Raw genomic sequence first — 27,207 nt, 5'->3', positions numbered from 1 at the left:
CCCCAAATGAAAACTCCCAAGAATATTATAGTTAAATTCCATACCTCCCAATCAAGGAGTAAATACTGGAAGCAGCCAGTAAGAAACAATTCAAATATCAAGGAACCCCATTCTGGATAATATCAGATTTAACCCATTTAACCATTCTCAGCAAAACTGAGTATAAGACTTCAGGGGAAAAAATAGTCATTTAATGAAATTGAGAACTTTCAAACATTCTTGTTAAAAATAGCAGAGCAGGGCAGCTGGGTGGTGCATTTGGTGCATCCCTATTTGCCTTGTAAAAATCTTAAAAAAAAAATCAGAGCTGAATAGAAAATTTTCTTTGTAATTTCAAATACGAAATTCAAAAGAAGCATGCAAAGCTAAACAGGAAAGAAAAATCATAAGGTATTCCATTCCATAAGGTTAAAGCAGAGGTGTGATGGTGTGATGATCTAAAAACAAAATATAAGGAATGAGAGAGAAGAATGTATTGGGAGAAGGAGAAAGGGAGAGTGAAATGGGATAAATTTTCTGATATAAAAAAGGTCTGAAAGAGATTTTACAGTGGAGGGGAAAATGGGGGAAGCACTTGAACTTTATTCTCATTGGAATTGGCTCAAAGAGGAAATAATAGTTATACTCTTTTGAGTGTGGAAATCTATCTTTAGAAAAGTAGAAAGTAAAAGAAGGGATGAAAAAGTGGGGGGTCACTCACTGCTCATACAAAAGCTGTTAGAAAGGGCAGTTTGGGGAAGGTAAAAGTCAGAAACAAAACTTGAGAATGAACAAAGTAAAAAGAGTAAGATAAATGTGGAAAATAGGATAGAGGGAAAGACATAGTTGGTAATCATTTCTTTTTTTACAGTGAGTTTCTCTTATAAATTATAATAAATTCTCTTATAAAAACTTCAATTTCTTAATCAATAGAAAATTGAGTCAAGATTATAAAAATAAGAGCCATTCTCAATTGACTAATATTCAAGGGATGTGAACAGGTAGCTTTCAGACCAAGTAATGAAGGCTATTTATAGTCACATGAAAAAATGCTCCAAATCACTATTGATGAGAGAAATACAAATTAAATCTCTGACCTAATACTTCACACCTGTCAGATAGACTAATATTAAGAAAAAGAAAATGGCAAAGGATGGAGGAATGTGGGAATTTTTTGTTAACAAGGCAAGTGGGGTAAGTGACTTGCCCAAGATCACACCAGCTAAGCAATTATTAAAGTGTCTGAGAACAGATTTGAACTCATGTCCTCCTGACTCCAGGGCTGGTACTCTGTCCATTGCACCACCTCGCTGACCCTGAATGTGGGAAAATTAAAACAGTAATGTACTGTCAGTAATGTACTGTCAGTGTTCTGTTTGTATTCTGAATCAACCATTCTGAAGAACAATTTGAAACTATGCCCAAAGGGCTATTAAAAAATGCATACCTATTGCCCAAACAATAGCATCACTAGGTCTGAATCCCAAAGGTAATTAAAAAAAACAAAAAGAAAAGGATCTATGTGTACAAAAATATTTATTGCAACTCTTTTAGTGGTGGCAAAGAATTGGAAGTTGAGGGGATGTCTATCAATTGGAATGACTGAATAAGATGTATATTGTGATGGAATACTTTAAAAAATGTTGCACTGATGCTGCAAGATGATCATCTACGAATGATTTAGCTATTTTCAATAATACAGTAATCTAAGACAACTCTGAAGGATTTAGGATGAAAAATGCTATCCATCCCCAGAGAAAGAACTGATGGTTTGAAGCATACTTTTTACTTTCTTTTACTTGAGGTGTGTGGTTTTTTTTTTTTTTTTGTTCTATATTTTCTTTCACAACATGACTATTATGGAAATATCTTACATGACTACACATGTATAGCTTATAATGAATACCTTCTCAATGGACTGGGGTGGGGATAGATGGGGGTGGGGAGGAAGAAGAGAATTTAGAATTCAAAAATTTTAAAAATGGATGTTAATTGTTTTTATATGTATCTGGGGAAAATTTAAACTATTAAGTAACCTAAAAAAATTTAAAAAGGAAATGATGAGTAGAATGGAAAGACTTCCATGAACTGATCCAAAGTGAAATGAGTAGAAGCAGGAAAATGTTGTACACAGCAATAGGAATATTGCATGATGATATACTTTCAATAATTTAGCTATTCTTAGCAATATAATGATCCAAGACAATTTTGTAGGTCTTAGGATGAAAGGTCCATTTCCTTTGAGAAAGAACTTTAGAGCCTGAATGCAGATCAAAGCTACTTTTTTTAAAATTTTATTTTTCTTGGTTTTTTTGTCTGTGTTTTACATGACTGCACATGTATAATCTATATCAGATTGCTTGTCTTTTCATTTTTGGGGAAAATAATTTAGAACTCAAAAATTTGGAAAAAAAGAGTTAAAATATTTTACATGTAAGTTGGGAAAAAATGTCAAATTAGAGGGGAAAAAAGAAAACAGAATTGAAACCATAGAAGTAAAGGAAATTTGAATAGAAAGGAGAGGATTTTGATTTTGTAACTTTTGATGATCATGATATAGTTTTCAAAATATTTATTCCAGGGGTGGCTAGGTGGCACAGTGGATAGAGCACTGGCCTTGGAGTCAGGAGTACCTGTGTTCAAATGCGGTTTCAGACACTTAATAATCACCTAGCTGTGTAGCCTTGGGCAAGCCACTTAACCCCATTGCCTTGAAAAAAAATCTAAAAAAATAAAAAATATATATATGTATATTCCAAATAGAATATTAATAGACATAACTCTGAATTGAAAAAGATCCTTTCAGAGTAAGAGATTTTCTTTGCTGACTCACAGTTGTGGAGGTGGCTTGGGTGATTTTTGTGGGTTATGGTTTATGGGGAAGTTTGATCATGGAGGAAACTTTGATGGAAGAGGTAGGTATTGATGGTGATGGCAGTAGTGGTAGTGGTATTTGCAGAGGCATTTATGAAGGTAGAGACTGGTGATTTTGGTAAAGATAGTGACAACTATGGGAGTAATCCTGGCAACGATAGTAGAAAAAGATTTTAATGTGGTGTGGTGGTGGTGGTAGAAAATTTGAGAAAATTTTAATTGTAGTGGGAGTTATAATGATTTTGGTATTTAGAGTAGTTAGCAGCAATAAAATTAGACTCATGAAAGGAGACAGTTTTGGTGAGAGGAGTTCAGGCAGTCCCATAATATTGATTATGAATCTTGGTGGTAGAAGTGGTAGATAGAGAACAAAAGGTTCTAAAAACTTATCAGAAGAAGATTAGTTTTTAGCAGGGGAATGAATTGTTGAGAAATCAGGTTATCTCAAATGCATATAGGAACTTTAAAAATCTGCCACAGAAGGAACAGTGATCCATAGTGAAAAAAATTGCTTCTGCTTAAGCAAGCAAATTCTTTTTATCAGTACTGTCATAAACACAGTTTACAAAAAGCTCAGCTATTGATTAATGTAATGTCAAATAGATGTACATTCTTGAAGTCTTTTATATGTTGTAGTTTTGTATCTTTTCATTACAAGAGATATATTGCCATGTAAATTATGATAGTACCAGGAATAAAAAAAATTAAGGAATTTCTTAACTTAAAATAAAACAAAAGAGTATAGGCAAGCAAAGTGAATCTGTTAAATACCGTTTTAAGAAATATATGCCTTTGTCTATATCTTTTTTTTTATTAGGAGTTGGATTTAATGTGTTAGGATAGCATTTTTGGATTTGTGTTTGGTCATTGCATTAATTAGTGCTAAAAATATAGATGCTTTTCTTTATATTGTTTCTGTCTTTATTCTTTTGGTTCTGCTTACTTTCACTCTGCTTCATTTCATAATACTCTTGCTTTTCTGAAGTCATATCCATCATTTTGTATGGTCCACAAATATATTCCTGTACCTCAGTTTGCTCAGCCATTCCCCAGTTGTCATAGATTCCATTTTTTCTTCTTTTTTAAAAATTCTTCTTTCAATGCATTCTTCAGATCAATTTAGTGGTTGTTGTCCTTTGTTCTTGAAGAGTACAAAAATGACATTACTATGTTTAGGCCAAGGTATAATGTATCTGACTGGCTGATTAGACCAACATGAACATGGAAGACTCTACAAGAGGTCAGGCGCTACTAGTCCATGTGAACCTTTGTAATGGAGATAGATGTCTCTAAATTTGTGCCTCACTTTTCTTTTGAGTTATTGCAATTCTGCTTTGCTCATTGAGTATAGCACCTTCTTTGATACAGGCATATATTTCAGGGTGGTCCTGTGGCAGTGTTCCATGTCTCACAATTGAGACCTTGAGAGTGTCCTTATACTTCCATGTGAGCATTTGTTTTGGTGTGAATTCTCCCTAAAGTAGTCTTTTAGGTAAATGTATGTTTGGCATTCAGACAACATAGCCAGCCATCAAAGTTGCACTCTGTGCAGTAGTTTGAAAGCTCAGCTGCTCAGCTCTGAGATAGGACCTCAGTTTCTGGGTACTTTCTCTTGGTAGGTGGTCTTCAGAATCTTCCTAAGGCATTTCAAATGGAAGTGATTCCATTTACTGACATGGTACTGGATATACTATTCAGGTTTGACAAGCATATAACAAATGAGGTTAGCATAGTGGCTCTGTAGACCTTCAATTTGGTAGGCAGTCCATTTGTTCTCTCCCACACTTTCCTTTAGAGCCTCCCAAATACTGAACTAACTCTGGCAATGCATGTATCATACTCATCTTCTATATGGACATCCCTGAAAAAGTATACTGTCAGAGTAAGTTACCTTATACATAATTTCTTCATTTGCTGTGGTGGTTGCTACATTTGCTACAGTCAATGGATGGTGTTGTGTTGTGCTAATTACTGGAGAACTTTTATTTTCTTGGTGTTAAGTGTCAGGCAAAAATTAGCACAGGCAGCAGAGAATCACTCCATATATTTTTGCATCTCAGTCTCAGAAACTGCATTGAGAGAAACATCATCTGCCAATAGAAATTTGCACACAACTCTCATCCACTTCAGTCTTGACTTGTTATAGGTTAAATAATTTATTAATAGACGATGTCCAACAACATCACAGAAAACATTGTGCTAAAAAAAGCATGAGAGCAAATACACAGCCCTGTTTCATTCCATTGGCTATTGGGAAAGTGTTTGAGAGCATCATCCATTATCCAGGGCAAATAGCTGTCATGAAACTACTATACTATACCAAATTTTGCCTTGATTTTTCACAAGCCCTAGAAACTGATAGTATCATTTGGCAAATGTGTACAGACCCCTGTTCTGCTCCTGGATTTCTTCTGGAGTTGTCAAGTGGTAAACACCATGTCAACTGTTTCTGGGCACTTTGTGAAGCCACATTGATTCTCCCTCTTCTAGGTGAAAAATGAGCCTATTAAGGAAGACTGGCAAGAATTTTGTTGGCAGTGATTAAGAGAGAGGACCTCCCATTCCTAATTCCCACCATAGTTGTCACAGAACAACCCTTTCCTTTATAGAGATGGACAGTGGAGCCATCCTTGAACTCCTGGAGGATAATATCCTCTTGCCATATAAGTCAAGCAATTTCCATCAGCTTTTGTATGAGCAGTAGACCCCCTCCCCTGCCTTCTAAATCTCAGCTGAAATAGAATCAATACCAGTTGCTTTGTCACACAGAAGAAACCTGAGGATATTGTAAACCTCTTCTTCTTTCGGAAGTTTGGCTAGAAAAGGATTGACTTCAACCCGAAGTCATTGTCTTCAACATCAACTGATGACTGTTGAGAATACCATGAAAGTGTTCAACCCATCTCCCTAGGATCATGTCCTTATCACTAATCAATATAGCTCCATCAGCACTGAGTAGTTGAGATGCAGCATTTGTCTTTATTTCATAGATATCCTTCAGGGCATCATAAAAGTACTTTGGATTGTTACTCTCAGCATACAAATTTTATCTACCTTCTTACTGAGCCAAGAATCCTGCATCTCTCTAAGTTTTACTTGCACTTTTCTTTTGATTGAGTTAAATGCTTGCCTTCTTAGAGATGGATGAGTTAAATCCTACCTTCTTAGAGATGAATGAACTATATTACTGGTAATACCCATGGAGTTCTCATTTTTCAGTTAGCAGCTTCTGAATTTTCCCCTCATTTTCATAAAACCAGCTTTGATGTTTTTGAGTGTTCTGAATCAGATGAATAAATACAACAAATCTCTGAAATCTGCCAACTCCTTTTCTGTTCCACTATTGCCAACTATATGTTGGCCCAGTTTTTACTCCAAATTTATAAGGTTAATGCATAGAGAAATGCTCTATTCTGTTGACGTTAGGTCTTCTGGTAGTCATTTATTTTTTACCTTGTTGCTGTTGCTTTTGTTGAATGCCAGTATTGAGTTTGGAGTTGATAATCCTTTGACTGGTGTAGTTCTCCTTAAATGACATATATTAAATGCCAATGTTTGCTGCAAGGGTGTATCTATGAAATTTCATTATTTAGGTAAAGAGAAAGCAGTGTTGGTGATGAGAAGGTCATAAGCCTGCACAAGTCTTAAGTCTTAAGTGATTGTTGATAGTGCATTTTCCTTCTTCAGTCCTCCTCAGGACTCCCTGCCATATCTGATAGTTTGTGCCTACTCTGGCAGGGAATCACATAGAATTATAAACTTATTCTCTTTTGGTATATTGATGATGAGGATCTTCAGGTCTTCATAACATTTTTCTTTGACCACATCAAGGTTTGTCATGGTGGGAATCTCCAATGATGATATATGGCATGGTACTTTGCTACAGGAGACCTTTGCATTGTCATGAATCTCCTTCTCTACTGCTAGCAGGCATACAGGCTTGTTGACTAGATTAGTTTGGTTGCAAAACCTGCTCCAGCTTCATGTTCTTCCCCTTCAATGCTGCTACTCCAGAACATTGTGTAGCCAGCTCTGACTCAGGTAAACTGGCCTTCCTTTTACTCAGGGCTGCTATTTGGATAGGTATTTGCTGAGAGCTGTCCCATCTTTCTGGGTCATCTGGATTTTGTGTTGTTCATAAGAGTACTCATATTCCATGTACCATGGGGAGTGGAATCATCTTCATGGCTGCAAGGTAGACTCCCCACCTGCTTTGGCAAACAAGCTAAGGTTGGGTGAAATAGACAATTTTAGGGACATCTTTTCTAGTCCTGTCTTCACATCAGGAGATAAAAGTGCAATTTTTAAAGAGGGCTGCCAAATTTCAGTGCTGTTTCAGTGTTTTGACAGCAGCTCCCAGCTGCTTTGTCACTTATCTGTTTGCCACAGGACTTTGAGATGGGTAAAAATGGTATGGGATACCATTGACTCAAGAGTAAATGAATTCAAGTGAGGCAGTGACTCAAAGTCATCAGCTTTGCTCTCTGTTCCAGAGTCATCATAGTCCAGTGCAAGACAAAAATCAAGATTACTGGGAATGGCTCAGGATGCAGTGGATATTGTTGGTGTCTTCGATCTATAACCAAGGACTGAACATTCCACAGCAGGTCTTTCAGCTGCCAGCATGGCTGTTGGGACAAATTGTTCTTGTCTGCCTATTTTGCCAGAAGAACTCTTCACATGCTTGAGATAAACACCCCCCCCCCCAAGTCACCAATTAGTTTGAGACCCCCATGGTTACCTTCAAACTAGTTTTGTCTGTCTTCTGGAAATGGCTTACTGAGGTGTGACTGTTGTACATGCTGCAGCTACTTGGAGCCCCAGGTGAGAGTTAGGTGAACCAGGTGGACATCCAAAGTGGAAAGCAGATCTGAAAAAGTAGCCCTTAATACCAGAGGTACTAGACTTAACATCCTACACTCCACATCAATTTTATGGGGGTTTTTTTTTTTTGGTTTGTTTTTTGCAAGGCAAACGGGGTTAAGTGGCTTGCCCAAGGCCACACAGCTAGGTAATTATTAAGTGTCTGACACTGGATTTGAACCCAGGTACTCCTGACTCCAGGGCTGGTGCTTTATCTACTGTGCCACCTAGCCACCCCTCCACATCAATTTTAAAAAAAAATTATTGTTTGCTACTTGCTAGACATTTTACTAGAGAAAAAGGCAAGCCCTGCCTTCAAGGAACTTAGGATCTTATTTTTTTAAAAAGTTTTATTTTCCCCCAATTTCATGTAAAAACAGTTTTTAACATTTTTTTAAAATTTTGAGTTTGATATTCTATTCTTCCCTTCCTCCCCTTTCCTCTCCCTGAAATAGTAAGCAATCTGATACAGATTAAATATGTGCAATCATATAAAACATTTCATATTAATCATTTTATGGGAAAAAAACAAGAAAGATTGAAAGGAAAAGAAAACAAAGAGAAAGGAAAAGGAAAGAAAGAGAAAAATAGTGTGCTCTAGTATGTATTCAGATGCCATCAGTTCTTTTTCTGGAAGTGGATAAGTATTTTTTACCATGAGTCTTTTGACATTGTCTTTTTTATTGCTGAGAACAGTTAAGTCATTCACAACTCTTCATTATATAATATTGCTATTCCTGTGTACAATGTTTTACTTGTTCTCTGCTCATTTCATTCTGTATCAATTCATGTAGATCTTTCCAGGTTTTTCTGAAATCATTCTGCTTGTCATTTCTTATGACCCATAAATATTTCATTATAATCTATATATTATAATACTTTCATCCATTTCCCCACTTATTATCATTCCCTCAATTTCCAATATTTCATCACTACAAAAAGGAGATGCTATAAACAGTTTTGTATCTATAGGTTCTTTTCCCTTTTAAAAAAGATTTTTTTTAGGGATACTATAACTGGATCAAAGGATATGCACAATTTTATATTGCTCCCCATAATGATAATATTATTATGTTCATAACTCCACTGTTAGTGCATTGGTGTCCCAGTTTACCCACATCCTCTTTACATTTATCACTTTCTTTTGTTTTCTGTCACATTAGCCAATCTGATAGGAATGAGTTGGTACTTCAGAGTTGTTTTAATTCACATTTCTCTAATTAATAGTGTTTGAAAGCATTTTATTCATATGTCTAGATATAGCTTTGATTTTTTTAAGTCTGAAAACTATTTATATCCTTTAACCAATTTTATCATTTGGAGAATGACTAGTATTTTTTTCCCCAATTGATATTTTATTTTATTTTTTCCAATGCATGTTATGAACATCACTCCCATGTTGTTGTTAGGGTATACTGTGTTTTTCTGGTTCTGCTCATCTCACTCAGCATCAGTTCATGCAAATCCCTCCAGGCTTCCCTGAAATCCCCCGTCCCTCCTGGTTTCTAATAGAACAATATATGGAACATGTTTTTTCATATGATTATATATAGCTTTAATTTCTTCATTTGACAACTGCCTGTTCATGTCCTTTGACCATTTATTTTTTTAAAATTTTTTTATTTAAAGCAATGGGGTTAAGTGACTTGCCCAAGGCCACACAGCTAGGTAATTATTAAGTGTTTGAGACTGGATTTGAACTCAGGTCCTCCCGACTCCAGAACCAGTGCTCTGTGCATTGCGCCACCCAGCTGCCCCCAACCTTTTAAAATTTGATTCAATCTTCTATATGTTTTAGAAATGAGACCTTTATCAGAACTCCTAGCTATGAAAATTGTTTCCCAGCTTTCTCTATTCCCTCTAATCTCAACAGCATTGGTTTTATTAGTGTAAAAACTTTAATTTTAGTCAAAATCATCCATTTTTGCAGTTTATAATGTCCTCTATTTCTTGTTTAGTCAATGTCTCCCCCCCCAATAAATTTGACAGAGTATTTCTTGATCTATTAATTGGTCTATGGTTTCGCCCTTTATGTCTAAATCCTGTACCTATTTTGACCTTATTTTGGTATAGAATTGAGTAGCCTAGTATTTTTATGAATTTGACTTGTTTGAGAAATGAGGCCTTCATCAGAGATACCTGCTGTAAATTTTCCCTCCAGTTTTCTACTTTCCTTCTAATTTTGGTTGCATTGGTATTGTTTGTGCCAAAAACTTTTTAATGTTATATGATCAAAATTATCCATTTTATATCATGTAATGATCTCTATATCTTTTTCGGTTGAAAATTCTTCCCTTATCCATAGACCTGACAGGTAAACTATTTCATCCTATTGGCTCATGGCATCATAAGCTTGTCTAAATCTTGTACCCATTTTGACCTCTTCTTGGTGTGAAATGTTGGTTTTATACCTGGTTTCTAATATATTGTTTTCCAATTTTCCCAGAGTATTTTGTCAAATATAAGTTTTTTTTGTCCCCAGTTCTTGAATTTTTGGATTTATCAAATACTGCACTTTATAGCAGCATAATATTATATATCTAATCTGTTCCACTGATCCACCACTCTATTTCTTAGCCACTACTGAATTGTTTTAGTGATTGCCACTGTAATATAGTTTGAAATTTAGTTCAACTAGGTCACCTTTCTTCATATTGCAGATTCTGTTGATATTCTTTACCTTTTGTTCTTCCAGATGAATTTTGTTAATTATTTTTCCTAGATCTATAAAATAATGTTTTGGTGCTCTATCCACTGTGCCACCTAGCCACCCCTTCCATTTGTTTTTTAGTTGCTGCTCTAAGATTCTTTATGTGTTCCATCATATCATCTACAGAGTTAATACCTAACCTAATCTTATTCTTAATTTTTCTTTTCTTATTGCAATAGCTAGCATTTCTTGTAGACTATTAAACAGTAGACATCCTTGCTTCACTCCTGATTTTATTAGGAAGGTTTCCTGTCAACCCCATTAACAGAGAATACTTGCTGATGGTTTTAGATAGATATTATGTATCCATTTATTCCTATGTTCTCTAATGTTATTGAATAGGAATGGGGGTTGTACTGAAAACTATATGCATAATTGGAAAAAAAGAGTATAAAAAAATTAGGAATGGGTGTTATATTTTGGCAGAGCTTTTTCCTTCATTTATTGAGGTAATCGTGATTTCTTTTGGTTTTGTTATTGATATGATCAATTATGCTGTTTTTCTAATATTAAACTAGCTCTGCATGCCTGCTGTAAAGTGAATCAGGTTATACTTTATGATCTTTGAGATATATATATATATATATATATATGATTTATTTTATTTTTATTTAAAATTTTTTCTTAAATATTCATTAGGGAAATTGGTCTTAATTTCTCTATTTTTGTTCTTCTTACGTTAGATATTAGCACCATATTTCTGTCATAAAAGGAATTTGATAGGACTTTATTTGCCTATTTTTCCAAATAGTTAATACTGTATTGGGATTAATTTTTCTTTAAATATTTGGTAGAATTTGCTTGGATTTTTTCTTAGGGATTTCATTGATAATTTGTTCAATTTCTTTTTCTAAGATGAGGTTATTTAAGTATTCTAATTACTTGTATTAATTTGAACAATTTACATTTTTGTAAATATATATCCATTTCAATGACATTGTCAGATTTATTGACCAAAATTGCACTAATAATTGCTCAAAATTTCCTCTTCATTGGTAGTGAATTCACCTCTTTAATTTTTTATATCAGTAATATGGTTTTCTCTTTTCCATTTTTAAGTTCAATAAACCAATGATTTATATATTTTATTCTTTTTTTCAAAATAAGTAACTTTTAGATATTTTATTAATCCTTTGGTTTTTCAGTATTTCCAATATGGTGTTCTAATTGGTGATTTTTAATTTCTTCTTTTTCTAGTATTTTTAGTTGCATCTGTTCTTTGTTTTATAGATATAAGTTTTTAGTGATATGAATTATCCCCTAAATACTGTTTTGACTACATCTCATGAATTTTGTTATGTTGTCTCATTATTGTCTTTCCCTCTTATTATTTCTGTGATTTGTACTTTGACTTAAATTTGTAGGGATTAGATTGTATTTTCTTTATATTTTATTTTTTTTCCAATTACATACAAAAATAGTTTTCAATAATAATTTTTGTAAGGTTTTCAGTTTCACATTTTTCTCCCTCCTTGGACAGAAGGCATTCTAATATAAGTTATACATGTAAAACTATATTAAATATATATCCATATAAATCATTTTGTGAAAGAAGAATCAAATCAAAAAGGGAAAAAAAACACGAGAGGGGGAAAAACCATTATACATAAGACAATTTTAAAAATTGAAAATAGTAAGCTTTGGTTTGTATGCAGCCTTCATAGTTCCTTCTCTGAATATGAAGGGTATTTTCCATCACAAGTCATTTAGAATTGTTTTTGATTATTGTGCTTTTGAGACCAGCAAGTTCATCATAGCTGATCATCACACAATGTTGCTGTTAATGTTTACAATGTTCTTCTGTTCTGCTCACTTAACTAAGCATCAGTTCATGCAAGTTTTTCCAAGCTTTTCTGAAGTCCTGGTCCTCATGATTTCTAACAGAACAATCGTACTGCATCACATTTAAATACCACAATATTGAATAATAATTGTGATAATGAATGGCTAATGAGTGAAATCAGGGAAACTTAAGAGAGGTGAAGAGAAACAGAACTAATTGGATCAATTTTGTATTTATTTAATTTTGTAGATGTGGTAGTCCACCCACCAGAATGTAAGCTGATTGGGAGCAGAGTCATTTTTGTTTTATGTTTTTGTATTCCCAGCACGTTAAGTTTTGAAGTTTAATCAGCCCTTAATGTTCAAGTAAATTGAATGGTAGGATTTTTAAGATACTTATATTAATAATATAATTAATAATTTAATGGAATTTATTATGTTTTCAGCTAGAGTGGATTGATAGAAGGAAGGAGAGATACACTTTGATGGAATAATCCTCTTTGCTTTAGTTTTGAATGATGCCAATGAGACGTTGCCTTAAAGTTTGTCAGCAGTGATTTTTTTTAAAATTTTAGTGTGAAGATCTTCTATAATTTCTACCAATACTTTTCTTCACCTGAGCACTTTGCTTGAAACTTCCCTTCTTCATTAAGTCTGTAGACATGAGATTTAACTGGATTAGTTTTTATTTAGGATCAAGACTTATGCTTTAAATATCTTTCCTCAAATTCTGGTTTTATGCTTATATAAAATTTGTTTTTATTCATCCAAACTTGAACATCATTTTTCTTTTTTTTTTTCTTGTTTAACTTATTTTGAATTTTTTGCAATTTTTTTCCCTAATCTTGCTTCTCCCCCCCCTCCCCCCGAAGGTAGTCTGTTAGTCTTTACATTGTTTCTGTGGTATACATTGATCTAAATTGAATGTGGTTAGAGAGAAATCATATCCCTAAGGAAGAAAAATAAAGTATTATTCCTGATTGTTGCACTAATGGAATGAGCAAGTCCATCAAGGCTGGTCATCACCTCCATGTTGCAGCCAGGGTGCACACTGTTCCTCTGGTTCTGCTCATCTTGCTCAGCATCAGTCCATACATATCTTTCAGGGCTCCCCTGAATTCCCATCCCTCCTGGTTTCTAATAGAACAATAGTGGTCCAGTGACATACATATAGCACATTTTGTTAAGCCATTCCCCAACTGAAGGACATTTACATTAATTTCTAATTCTTTGCCACCACAAACAGGGGTGCTGTGAATATTTTTGTACAAGTGATTTTTTTTAATACATTACTAAATATTCTTGTTTAAGAGTAAACATAATACCCCTCCCCCCAGAAAATATAGACCTTCATGAGAAATAAAGTAAAGAGAAAAAAAATGTTTCAATCTGTGTTCTGATACTTATCAGCTCTGTCTCAGGTGGGTCACATTCTTTATGATAAGTCTATCATAAAAGTTACTTCCATATTTTTGTACTGTTGCTGATTATAATTCCCTCCATCCATTCCTCCCCACCATCATCTATTATATTTTCTCTCTCCTTTCACTCTGTCCCTCTTCTAAAATGTGCTGTAGGGTAGCTGAGTAGCGCAGCGGACTGATCACCAGCCCTAGGGCCGAGAGGTCCTGTATTCACATACCAGTCCTGTGGTCCCGGACAAGCCACCCAATCCCAACCCCTTGCATGAAGTAAAAAAGAAAATGTGTTTTAGCTGACTGTTCTCTCCTATGATCTACCCTCTCCTTTAATCATCCACATCGCCCCTTTCTCCCTTCCCCCTTCTTTCCTTTTTACTCTAGTTGTCCCTACCTTATTGAGTGTGTATGTTGTTTCCTCTCTGAGCCATTTCTGATGAGTGAAGGTTTCCTCATTCCCCTTCGCCTTCCCCCTCCCATATCATTGTAAAAAATATATATATATCTTTTATACAAAATATCTTAGCATATTCCACTTCTCCCAGTACATTTCCCTTTTAGCCATTGACTCCATTTTTACCGTATATCTTCAAATTGAACTCTCTTCTGTGCTTCATCTATAAAAGCTCCTTCTTCCTGCTCTATTAAATGAGAAGGTTCATTTCAGTATTATCAGTATCATTTTTTTTTTTTTTAGTCACTCATATTTTACCCTTCTCCTCCAGTCTCTATGCTCAACCTGAGTCCTGTATTTGAAGGTCAAACTTTCTGTTCAGCTCTGGTTGTTTCAACAGGAACATTTGAAATTCCCCTGGCTCATTGAAAGTCCAACATTTCCCCTGGAAGAGGATGTTCAGTTTTGCTGGGTAGTTGATTCTCAGTTGTGTTCCAAGCTCTTTGCCTAACACAATATTATATTCCAAGCCCTATGAGCCCTTAATGTAGTTGCTGCTAAGTCCTGTGTGATCCTGGCTCCATGATATTTGAATTGTGTCCTGACTGCTTGTAATATTTTCTCTTTGACTTGGGAGTTCTGGCTATACTATTCCTGGGGGTTGGTTTCTTTTTTGATCTCTTTCCAAGGGGAGATCAGTGGATTCTCTCAATTTCTAATTTGCCCTCTGCTTCTAGGATATTGGGGCAATTTTCCTGTAGGATATCTTTAAAAATGAGGTCAAAGATCTTTTCCTGATCATGACTTTGAGGTATCCCAATAATTTTAAAATTATCTTTCCTGAATCTGTTTTCCAGATCAGTTTGTTTGGTTTTTTTTGGACATTTTGAACTAGATTAAGCATTTTTCTTTTTTTTTTTTCCTTAAAGATTTTACAATTTTTTTCCCAATCTTACCCCCCCCAAAAAGCAATCTGTCAGTCTTTACTTTGGTTCCATGTTGTACATTGATCCAAATTGAGTGTGATGATAGAGAAATCTTATCCTTAACAAAGAAACAAAAAATATACAAGATAACAAGATCAGACAATAAGATAATCTGGTTTTTTTTTTAATTAAAGGGAATAGTCCTTGAACTTAGTTCAAACACCACAGCCCTTTATCTGTATACAGATGGTATTCTCCATTGCAGACAGCTCAAAATTGTTCCTGATCGTTTCAATGATGGAATAAGCAAGTCCATCAAGGTTGAATACCCCCATGCTGCTGCTATAGAGTGTACAGTGTTCTTCTGGTTCTGCTCATCTCACTCAGCATCAGTTAATGCAAATCCCTCCAAACTTCCCTGGATTCCCATCCCTCCTGGTTTCTAATAGTTTGCTTAAGCCATTCCTCAATTGAAGGACATTTACTTGATTTCCAGTTCTTTGCCACCACAAACAGGGCTGCTATGAATATTTTTTGTACAAGTGATGTTTACCCTTTTTCATCATCTCTTCTGGGTATAGACCCAGTAGTGGCATTGCTGGATCAAAGGGTATGCTCATTTTTTGTTGCCCTTTGGGTATAGTTCCAAATTTCTCTCCAGAAATGTTGGATGAGTTCACAGCTCCACCAACAGTGTAATAGTGTCCCACATTTCCTACAACCCTTCCAACAATAATCATTATCCTTACTGGTCATATTGGCCAGTCTGAGAGGTGTGAGGTGGTACCTCAGAGAAGCTTTAATTTGCATTTCTCTAAGCAGAGCAGTGAGATGAGATGTTTCACATTTTCTTCTAATTTTTCATTCTGTGTTGAAGTATTGTGTCTTGACTTCTCCTAAAGTCATCAGCTTCTTTAGCTCCATTCTACATCTGAAGGATGTGGGGTTTTTTGTTTTGTTTTGTTTTGTTTTTTTAGGTTTTTGCAAGGCAAACGGGTTAAATGGCTTGCCCAAGGCCACACAGCCAGGTAATTATTAAGTGTCTGAAACCAGATTTGAACCCAGGTACTCCTGACTCCAGGGCCGGTGCTTTATCCACTACGCCACCTAGCCGCCCCTTAAAGGATGTGTTTTACTCAGAGAGCTTTCTTATCTCCTTTTCCATCTGGCCAGTAATGCATTCTCCTCCTCAATGACTTTTTGAACTGTTTTATTCATTTGACCTATGCTGGTTTTTAACATGCTATTTTCTTCAATATTTTTTTGGATCTCCTTGACTAAGTTACTGACTTCTTTTTTTATGTTTTTCTTGCATCTCTCTCATTTCCCAATTTTTCTTCTATCTCCCATACTTGATTTTCAAAATCCTTTTTGAGTTCTGTCATGGCCTGAGCCCAACTTTGTTTTTTCATGGAGTCTTTAGATGCAGGAGCTTGTTCTTTCTCATCTTCAGTTTGAGGAGGAGTCTTGGGATCATAGTGTATTTCTCAATGGTGTTCCTCTTTTTTCTCTGTTTACTCATTTCCCCAGCCTGTGCCTGGTTTTGGGGTGTTTCATGAGCTTTTGAGTGTAATTGGGACATCTGTTTTGGAGGTTTTTTGGGTGTACCCCACTTCAACCTTTATTCCTCCAAGGTCTTGTGCTCTCTTGTCTGTGCTTTAATATGTAGATGACCACCTGCACTCTCCTCTGCCCTGGAGCTGTGAGGAGGGGCCCCTGCTATCTCAGTATGGAAGACCAAACTACAACTTGGATCTGAGTGTGGACAAACAGCAGAGCCCTGCCCAGGGAAAGCAAGAGATATTTCAGAAATCTCCCCCTGACCTCCTTATTGTGCTGGGCTGCGCTGTTGCCATGGCTTTTTTCCAACCCTCAGGATTGGTGAAACACACCTTTCCCATGGAACTTAAGTTATCTTGGACTGGGAAAATGTATCACTCAATTTTCATGTGGTTTCTGCCCCTCTGGATTTTGGCTAGAGCCATTATTTGTTCGCTTTTGGAGTTGGGGTGGGGTTTCTGGGAAATGCTGCCTTTACACTGCCATCTTGGCTGCACCCCCAGGATATCATTTTTCAAAAAAATGTTTAAATAGAAAATATTTTTAAATGTATGAACCACTATGACAAGATTAGAAGACTTTGTAAAATCATTATATGAAAAAATATAGATGCAGGCTATATTGCTTTTATGGATTTTTTGGGGCAATAAATGTAGATCTAGAATTGATTAACCTAAATTGTTTTTTGCAGGGCATGAAATCTAAACACCGAAAAGATCGTCCACAAGACCTAATTGATATAGGTTTTGGCTATGATGAGACAGATCCTTTCATCGATAACTCTGAGGCTGTGAGTAATTCTTCTCTTCCCAGATATTTTATTGTTTCCATAAGTTTGGTGAAATATAGGGAAAATACTAATTTAAAACATTTTCATTGTCACCCTACTGCTCTCTGTAATAAAAAGAAATCTTTAACTTCCAATTTCGAGATTTAACATTTAACTAGGAAAATGTTCAAGTTGTTTTTAATTCTAAAAGACTGATCCTATCCAAGGTATATATGATTGTATACATTGTATATATGAGTACATTGTATATATGAGTGCACTGAATAGATATCCATATAACTCATGTTGAGAAAGAAGAATCAAATCAAAAAGGGGGAAAAAAAGAGAGGGGAAAAAAACATACTACCTAAAACAAATTTTAAAAATTGAAAATAGTAAGCTTTGTTCTGTATTCAGACTCCATATATATGTGTATATGTATATATACATGTATGTATATGTATATATTTCCATAGTGCATACTCTTTATGGAAGAAAATCCTGATATGACTTCTGGAGAATTAAGTAGGTATTTTCATTGAGAAAATTCATGAAGCTGGTTTTGATGGGGAGAAAAGTCTCTTTTGTTGTAACTTCACTTAAAAGAGGAGTTATTAACCTATGATCTATGAATTTATTTTTCTGTACAACTCTCACTTATATCCATTTCACTTGCAAGTCAATTTATTACCCTCCTGATGTCTTCTTTGTGAACTAAGGACAAACAGCAAGAACAAGAAATATTTTAATAAGCCCTCCAGGGGAGTCAAATATTTGCACTGTCATCACCCTCCCAATCATCCTGGCTAAACATTTCCTTGTCATTCTTGATTTCCTTATTCACAGTACTCCATATATTTAATCTTTTGGTAGGGCTTATTTATCTTTATGACATCTCTATTTCTACTCACACAGCTGCCACCTTGGAATAGGTTCTTACCATTTTATTCCTGTATGGTTGCAGTAGTCTTCAAATTGATTTTCCTGCCTCAGTTTTTTTTTTTCAATCTCAGTTCATGATCCACTCAGCTCTTAAGCTGATTTTTTTTTTTTTAGGCTTTTTGCAAGGCAATAGGGTTAAGTGGCTTGCCCAAGGCCACACAGCTAGGTAATTATTAAGTGTCTGAGGCCTGATTTGAACTCAGGGACTCTTGACTCCAGGGCTGGTGGTCTATTCACTGAGCCACCTAGCCATTCCCTCAAGCTGATTTTCTTGAAGTACTGATCTTAATGTCATTTTCCTACTCAAGAGCTCCAATAGTTCCCTTTTATCTCTAGGATAGCATATAGAATCCTCTGGTTGATATAGAAAGCATGTCAAAAACTGACCTTTCCAAAATTGAATAACCTGACACAAGTTACTCAAGTAGTAAATTTAAGAGGTGAATTTGAACCCAGGACTTATAACTCCAAAGCTAACACTCTTGATACTGGACCACGTTACTTTCTTATTATGTATTATATCAATAGGTAAGAAGACATTAATAATGCCACACTTCTTTGCCTTCTCCTAATCAATTTGAATTTCATATCTTTCTAATAGAAATATAAAACTAATTTTTAAAATAGACTTTTCTTCCATGTACTGTTACAATTAATGAGACTGGCCTTTTTGATTTTTAAAAACTTTTTTCTTTATACATAAATCCCATTTGCTCTTTTATTTTAAAATGTAGAAGTTTATTTCAGTTTTAATGGTTAGATTTCAATATTCATTATTTTCTTTGAAATGTACTACATAATTTCTGTTGAATTTAGCTGTTATTGTCTTTTTTGTCTGTTGGATTACTTAGTCAAGATTTTCTCACAGTCCTTGCTCTGATGCTTTCCCATTTTACTGTGCAAATCTCACCCTCTGTTTAAGGAAATTCTTGGTTCAAGCTGACTAATCGAAAACTTGAATTAGAATATTGTTTCTCATCTCTGTTTTCCTGTGTTTTACCTGCTTTTGTGCTGAGTCAAGAAGAATCTCCAGGCTTCATCAGCATCTCTTTTGACGTGTTTTACCAGTGTCCATCTGATTGGGTGTAGGGGGAAATGCTTACAATTAAGCATTGATTTCCCCTCCCCCCCTTTTTTTAGGGTTTTGTTTTGTTTTTTTTTGGCGAGGCAATGGGGTTAAAGTGGCTTGCCCAAGGCCACACAGCTAGGTAGTCATTAAGTGTCTGAGACCAGATTTGAACTCAGGTACTCCTGACTCCAGGGCTGGTGCTCTATCCATTGTGCCACCTAGCTGCCCCCACAGTTAAGCATTGAAAAGACCAACAACCTTCTTGCTGTATTATTCACATATGACACTTCATCTTCCAACACTATATTTTCAAGAGACTGTCCCCATACCTAGAGTGCTCTCCTTTGTTATATTTGTTTCTCAACTTCCCTGGCTGTTTTCAATATTTAATTCAAATTCCACCTTTCAGCAGGAGGTCTTTCCCTCCCTCTTCCTTTTGAGATTACATTTATAATGTATCTTGGACATACTTATTAAGCATGCTGTCTTTTCATTAGAATATGAACTCCTTTGGAGCAGGGATATTGTTTTAATCTTTGTATCACTAATAATTAACACATAATAAAATCAGTACGGGTTGCTTAATTGCTTCCATGCTGGTAGTCATTGATTTATTCATGTTCTCCACACAGTTGGAAACAGTTTCTGTATTTTTCCATTGACCATGTTATTACTTGTTGAATTTTTCCCATGGTAATATTTTCATTTAAATATTTTAAATATTAAATTCATTTATTCCTTGTGCATACTCTTCTCCTGTTTCTATATTTATATCTATATCTATATATATACATATATTCCTTCAAAGGTTTGTCTGAATTTCTCTGGTTCATTTGTGGCTTATGACATGATAATATTCCATTACCTTTACATATACTAGTTCAGAGGACAGTGACAAAAAGAATGGGTCCTTTATGTAGTAAAATATTTGTAGCAACACACTCGTAGATGGTCTAAAGACTTGGGAATAATATCTTTCATTTGAAGAACAAATGATACATGAATGTAAGTGAACTATTATTGCATTGTAACTAAAAGAATATTAATAAAATATGGAGAATCATAAGAAAAGTTTATGCACAATAAAGAAAGTAGAACTGGAAAATCAATATACCTGTGAATGAAAACAGGCTTGTACATGGAAAGAACAACAACCAAAGTGAATTTATAGTTTTAATGTCCAAGGTTGACCCAGAAGAAGAGATGTGAAAATATACTTCCCTCATTCTTTTGCACTGGAGAAAGACTTTTACTTTGCAGAATCCAAATAATTCAGTTTCTGGATTTAAGGAAAAATCTGAACTTTGCTTCCTCTTATTTCTATATTTCAGTCTCCGAGCATTTTAAGTCAAAGACTAGAGGACCTAAAAGAACCCTTAATATAGATTGATGTAGGGGCAGCTAGGTGGCGTAGTAGATAAAGCACTAGCCCTGGAGTCAGGAGTACCTGGCTTCAAATCCTGTCTCAAACATTTAATAATTACCTAGCTGTGTGGCTTTGGCCAAGCCACTTAACCCCATTTGCCTTGCAAAAAACCTAAATATATATATATATATATGGAAATTTCCCCAAAAGAACTTTTCTATTATTAATGGTTGTCTTTTCTTTGACTACTAGCTTCATTACCTTTTTTAGATCAAGATTTACCTTTTTTCTGTAATTTTTCAAATCTGACATTTTAATTCAGTACTAGATAATCCATGAAACATAAATAATAAGCATTTTGAGTCATACCAATGCTCTGTATTCAGTTTCTGGACCTTGTTAGTATTTTATTTATATATATTTCTTTTTTTAAAATTAGTTTTATATTTCTGTTAGATATGATATTTAAATTGCTTAGGAAAAGGCAAAGAAGTTGGACAATATTAATGTCTTAAGGCATTTACCTGTTGATATAATACCTAATAAGAAAGTAATGTGGTCCAGTATCAAGAGCATTTGTTTTGGAGTTATAAGTCCTGGGTTCAAATCCACCTCTGAAACATAGTACTTGAGTAATTTGGGTCAAGTTATTCAATTTTGGGGCTTCAGTTTTCTCATTTGTAAAATAAAATGGTTATATTAGATAACCTCTGAAGTCCCTTCCAACTCTTTCAATATTATTCATGAATCAGTGCACTTTGTATAGTACTTGATCATTTGTAGTTTTAACTTTTTAAGTTAGAATTTCCTATCTGACTCGCGAATTCCTGATTGTTTTATTAAGAAATTATTAGAACTTAATTCATACTATTCATTCTCAAATTTTCTATATTGATAGCTATAGAATGATAATATTTTTTTCCAATTGTGTATGTTTTGTGATCTTGTCTCAAAGGCAGTGATTTGTTCTTCTCCTCAGGAGATAGTAAAAAAAGATTTAGACTGTGAAATAATTATCAGCATTCTTTTTTTTTAATCTTTAATATCTATTTTTTCTGCAGTTGTATGTGGATTTAATTTTTCCACATCCATTTTTATAAAATTTTTCTCTCCTTCCATTTCCTCTTCCCCTACCCTAGACAGCAAGCAATTTGATATATATTACACATGCACAATCATGGTAAATATATTTCCATAGTAGTCATGTTGTTAAAGAGAAATCAGAACAAAAGGGGAAAAACGCAAGACAGAAAAACAAATGTTTTAAAAAGTGAAATTAGTGGGGCAGCTAGGTGGCGCAGTGGATAGAGCACCGGCCCTGGAGTCAGCAGTACCTGAGTTCAAATCCGGCCTCAGACACTTAATAATTACCTAGCTGTGTGGCCTTGGGTAAGCCACTTAACCCCATTGCCTTGCAAAAAAAAAAAGTGAAATTAGTATCAGCATTACTTTTAGTTGTTATATTTATAGTTAGCATTTGAAGAACAGAGTGTTAGCAGGTTGAATGAATTTAAAATATTTAATAAAACTTTAGTTATAATCTGAATCATAACCTTTATTTTTCTATGCAGTATGATGAGTTGGTGCCTGCTTCTCTGACCACAAAACTTGGAGGATTTTATGTCAATACGGGTACATTACAGTTTCGCCAAGCATCAGACACTGAAGATGAAGATTTTTCAGAGAATCAAAAGCACAGGTCACCAAAAGTAAGAGAATTTGCAAACTTAAAGCACTGATAGGAGAGCCATAGATTAAAATAGTGTAAACTTACTTATAGGTTATTTGTTATATAAATAATATGTTTAAGAAAGTGAAATGCTAACCACTGATATCTTGTGAAGGAGCTTTCTTTTTAACTATAATAATAATAGATAATATTTAGGCAGCTAGGTGGTACAATGGGTAGTTTTTTGGGCCTGGAGACAGGAAGACCTGAGACCTCAGATATTTATAAGCTGTGTGACCTTGGGCATATATTTAATTCTATTTGTCTCAGTTTCCTTAACCATGAATGGTGATAGCAGTAGCACCTCTCCCAGGACTGTTGTGAGAATCAGCTAAGATAGTATTTGTAAACATTGTTCAGTACTATTCCTGGTCCATAAGTATTGTAAATACTAGCTTTTCTTATTTTTACTGCTTACATTTTGTCAAGTACTTTATAAATACATTGCCTTATTTGAATATTCACAACCAACCTCCCTATTTTAAGATGTGAAAACTGAGGGACAAAGACTAAATGACTTTGACAAAGTTGCACAGATGTCAGAGGCAGGATTCAAACCTCCTGATTCCAAAATAGGCTTCTAGGTTTCTTCTTTAAAAATTTTCTTCCAACAAGTCTTTTAAAAAACTCTGTTCATATCAAAATTAAGAAAGTTAGAATTTCTTGGTGTAGTCGTAATTATAACAAGTAACTCATTTACTTTTGTTGGAAACAAGACTGACTACTTGTTATATTCGAACTGGTCCTTGATTATTAGTTATGGGAACTCCTTTCACCAAAGAGATGATAGCTCATTTTTGACCTTTTAAAGAAATCCTGGGGGTTGGAGCCAAGATAGGGGGCAGAGCCAAGATGGCGACAAGAAAGGATTGAGTCTTAGGTGCCCTCTGATAAAGAAATCTTGAAAAGTTGCAGTAATTTGCCTTGGGTCATGGACCTAGTTCATATCTCAGAAGTAGTGTTTTTTTTTAAAAGAATGATTTTATTTATTTTGAGTTTTACAATTTTTTCCCCTCTATTTTTGCTCTCCTCTCCGCCCCCCCCCCCCAGAAGGCAGTCTGCTAGTCTTTACATTGTTTCCATGGTATACATTGATCTAAGTTGAGTGTGACGAGAGAGAAATCATATCCTTAAGGAAGAAACATAAAGTATAAGAGATAGCAAAATTACATAAGATGATGGGTTTTTTTTTCTAAATTGAAAGTGAATAGTCTTTGGTCTTGTTCAAACTCCACAGTTCTTTCTCTGGATACAGATGGTATTCTCCATTGCAGATAGCTATGGACTACTAAGTATATTTTTGTACTAGTGATATTTTAAATCTTTTTCATAATCTCTTCAGGGTATAGATCCAGTATTGCTGGGTCAAAGGGTATGCACATTTTTGTTGCCCTTTGGGCATAAATCCAAATTGCTCTCCAGAAAGTTTGCATAAGTTCACAGCTCCACCAGCAATATATTAGTGTCAGAGGTTATGTTTGATCTCCTTTTTCTTTTCCTCCATTCCTCACACTTGTTATCAACCGTACTAAGTTGTCTCGAGCACTTCTTGGTCAATGAAAATGCTTTAAGATGTATTCTCTGTTCACTTTACAGGTTTCCAAAGCAAAAGAAGATGATGTAGGAATAAAAAAGCGAAAGCGGAAAGATGAAGGGGAAAAAGAGAAGAAGCCTAGGAAAAAAGTTCCCAAACAACTGGGGTAGGTTTTGAGAAATAGAATAGTAGAAATAGTCATAGAATAATTAGTTGACTTCTTTAATTTTTAAAAGAAATATCAAATTAACTATTACCTTGAACTGCCGCTAATTTAAAGTTATTTTTTTGTTTTTTATTGAAGATATTTGAGTTTTAAATAAAGTTATGTTTTTAAAAGAATAAAATGTGACATAGTTGATAGAGCAAAATATTCAGAGTCAAGTGGATTGGATTCTAATTTTATATTAGGACGTAAGAGGTTAGGTCTTTTTTTTTAACTTTGACAGAAACACGAATCAGTTCACATGTTTCATTATCAATCCTCTGGAATAATTTTTGGTCCTTATACTGATAAAAGTTCCTGAATCTTTTTTTTTTACCTTTTATTTTATTTTATTTTTTGCAAGGCAAATGGGGTTAAGTGGCTTGCCCAAGGCCACACAGCTAGGTAATTATTAAGTGTCTGAGACCAGATTTGAACCCAGGTACTCCCTTCTCCAAGGCTGGTGCTTTATCCACTACACCACCTAGCCGCCCCTTTTTTTACCTTTTATAAAGATTTTATTTATCCCTTTTTTTACCTTTTATAAAGATTTTATTTATTTTGTGTTTTACAATTTTCCCCATAATCTTACTTCTCTTGCCCCACTCCCCCACAGAAGACAATTTGCCAGTGTTTATATTGTTTCCATGGTATGCATTGATCTAAATTGAATGTGATGAGAAAGAAATCATATCCTTAAAGGAAGAAACAAAGTATAAGAGATAGCAAGATCAGACAATAAGATATCAGGTTTTTTCCTAAATTAAAGATGAGTCCTTGGTCTTTGTTCAGACTCCACAGTTCTTGTCTGGATACAGTTGGTATTCTCCATCACAGAAAGCCCCAAATTGTCTGTGATTGTTGCACTGATGGAATGAGCGAGTCCTTCAAGGTTAAACATCACCCCCATGTTGCTGTTAGGGTGTACAGTGTTTTTCTGGTTCTGCTCATCTCACTCAGCATCAGTTCATGCAAATCCCTCCAGGCTTCCCTGAATTCCCATCCCTCCTGGTTTCTAATAGAATAAGAGTGTTCCATGACATACATTTAAATAATGTTTGGTGCCATACATATACCACACTTTATTAAGCCATTCCCAAATTGATGGACATGTACTTAATTTCCAATTCTTTGCCACCACAAACAAGGCTGTTATGAATATTTTTGTACAAGTGATGTTTTTACCCTTTTTCATCATCTCTTCAGGGGATAGACCCAGTTGTGGTATTGCTGGATCAAAGGGTATGCACATTTTTGTTGCCCTTTGGGCGTAGTTCTAAATTTCTCTCCAGAAGGGTTGGATGAGTTCACAGCTCCACCAACAGTGTAATAGTGTCCCAGATTTCTTACAACCCTTCCAAAAATGATCATTGTCCTTTCTGGTCATATTGGCCAGTCTGAGAAGTGTAAGGTGGTACCTCAGAGAAGCTTTAATTTGCATTTCTCTAATAAGTAGTGATTTAGAGCAATTTTTCATATGACTATGGATTGCTTTGATCTCCTCATCTGTGAATTGCCTTTGCATATCCTTTGACCATTTGTCAACTGGGGAATGGCTTTTTTTAAAAAATATGACTCATTTCTCTGTATATTTTAGAAATGAGTCCTTTGTCAGAAACATTAGTTGTAAAGATTGTTTCCTAGTTTACTACATTTCTTTTGATCTTGGTTACAGTGGTTTTGTCTTTGCAAAAAGCTTTTTAATTTAATGCAATCAAAATCATCTAGTTTGTTTTTAGTGATGTTCTCCATCTCTTCCTTAGTCATAAACTGCTTCTCTTTCCGTAGATCTGACAGGTAAACTACTACTTGATCTTCTAGTTTGCTTATAATATTGCTTCTTTATTTCTAAATCCTGTAATCATTTTGATTTTATCTTGGTATCAGGTGTGAGGTGTTGGTCTAATCCAAGTTTCCTCCATACTGACTTTAAATTTTCCCAGCTGTTTTTATTGAAGAGAGAGTTTTATCCCAGAACAGAAGATTACTATAATCAATTCCTGCTATTGCATCCAGTCTATTTCACTGGTCCACCGCTCTATTTTTTTAGACAATACCAAACAGTTTTGATTACTGATGCTTTATAATATAATGTTAGATTTGGTAGGGCTAAGCAACCTTCTTTTGTACCTTTTTTTCATTGAATCCCTGGCAATTCTTGACTTTTTATTTCTCCATATGAATTTACTTACACTTTTTTCTAACTCATTAAAGTAATTTTTTGGAATTTTGATTGGTAGGGCACTATATAGGTAGTTTAGTTTTAGTTTTGGTTGAATTGTCTTAACCTGTCCATGAGCAGTTGATATTTGCCTGGTTATTTAAATCTGATGTTATTTGTATGAGAATTGTTTTGTAGTTTTCAAAAAGTTTCTGAGTCTGATAGGTAGAATCCCAGGTAATTTTTATTGGGGTGGCTAGGTGGCACAGTGGATAGGGCACCAGCCCTGGAGTGAGGATTGCCCGAGTTCAAATCCGACCTCAGACACTTAATAATTACCTAGCCGTGTGGCCTTGGGCTAGCCATTTAACCCATGTACTTGGGCAGGTATTTTATATTGTTTGCGGTTATTTTGTTTTGTTTTTTGTGTGGTTTTGTTTTTAGGTTTTTGCAAGGCAAATGGGGTTAAGTGGCTTGCCCAAGGCCACACGGCTAGGTAATTATTAAGTGTCTGAGACCAGATTTGATCCCAGGTATGACTCCAAGGCCGGTGCTTTATCCACTACGCCACCTAGCCGCCCCTTCGGTTATTTTTGAATGGGATTTCTCTTTCTTGCTCTTCCTGCTGTATCTTGATAGTCATATATAGAAAAGTTGAGGATTTATGAGGGTTTATTTTATATCCTGTGACTTTACTAAAGTTGCTAATTGTTTCCAATGGTTCTTTTAGATTTTTGGGGGGATTTTCTAAGTATACCATTATGTCATCTGCAGAGTGAGAGTTTTGTCTCTTCCTTCTCAATTCTATAACCTTCTATTTCTTTTTCTTCTCTTATTGTTGAAGCTAACATTTCTAATACAATATTGAATAGTAGTGGTGATAGTGGGCATCCTTGTTTCACCCCTGATCTTATTGGTGGAAATGC

At 34.9% G+C, this 27,207-nt stretch overlaps 1 protein-coding gene across 2 annotated transcripts in view; it reads left to right on the top strand.

Annotated features, from left to right (window-relative positions):
* UBN2 (ubinuclein 2) overlaps nucleotides 1-27,207 on the top strand; it is a 101,187-nt gene that overhangs the window by 14,446 nt on the left and 59,534 nt on the right. For both annotated transcript variants that reach the window (XR_012470067.1, XM_074193583.1), the window contains exons 3-5: nucleotides 17,198-17,296; nucleotides 22,224-22,361; nucleotides 23,978-24,081. Coding sequence is in view for 1 of the 2 variants with exons in the window: in XM_074193583.1 (XP_074049684.1) it covers nucleotides 17,198-17,296; nucleotides 22,224-22,361; nucleotides 23,978-24,081 (341 nt within the window). In the remaining variant the exon portion in view is untranslated. The remainder of the gene's footprint in view (nucleotides 1-17,197; nucleotides 17,297-22,223; nucleotides 22,362-23,977; nucleotides 24,082-27,207) is intronic.

The sequence above is a fragment of the Macrotis lagotis genome, chromosome 7 (genome assembly GCF_037893015.1).
Source record: "Macrotis lagotis isolate mMagLag1 chromosome 7, bilby.v1.9.chrom.fasta, whole genome shotgun sequence".
Lineage (NCBI taxonomy): Eukaryota > Metazoa > Chordata > Mammalia > Peramelemorphia > Peramelidae > Macrotis > Macrotis lagotis.
Note: the sequence above shows the minus strand (reverse complement) of the source record. Positions and strands in the feature narration are given on the sequence as shown.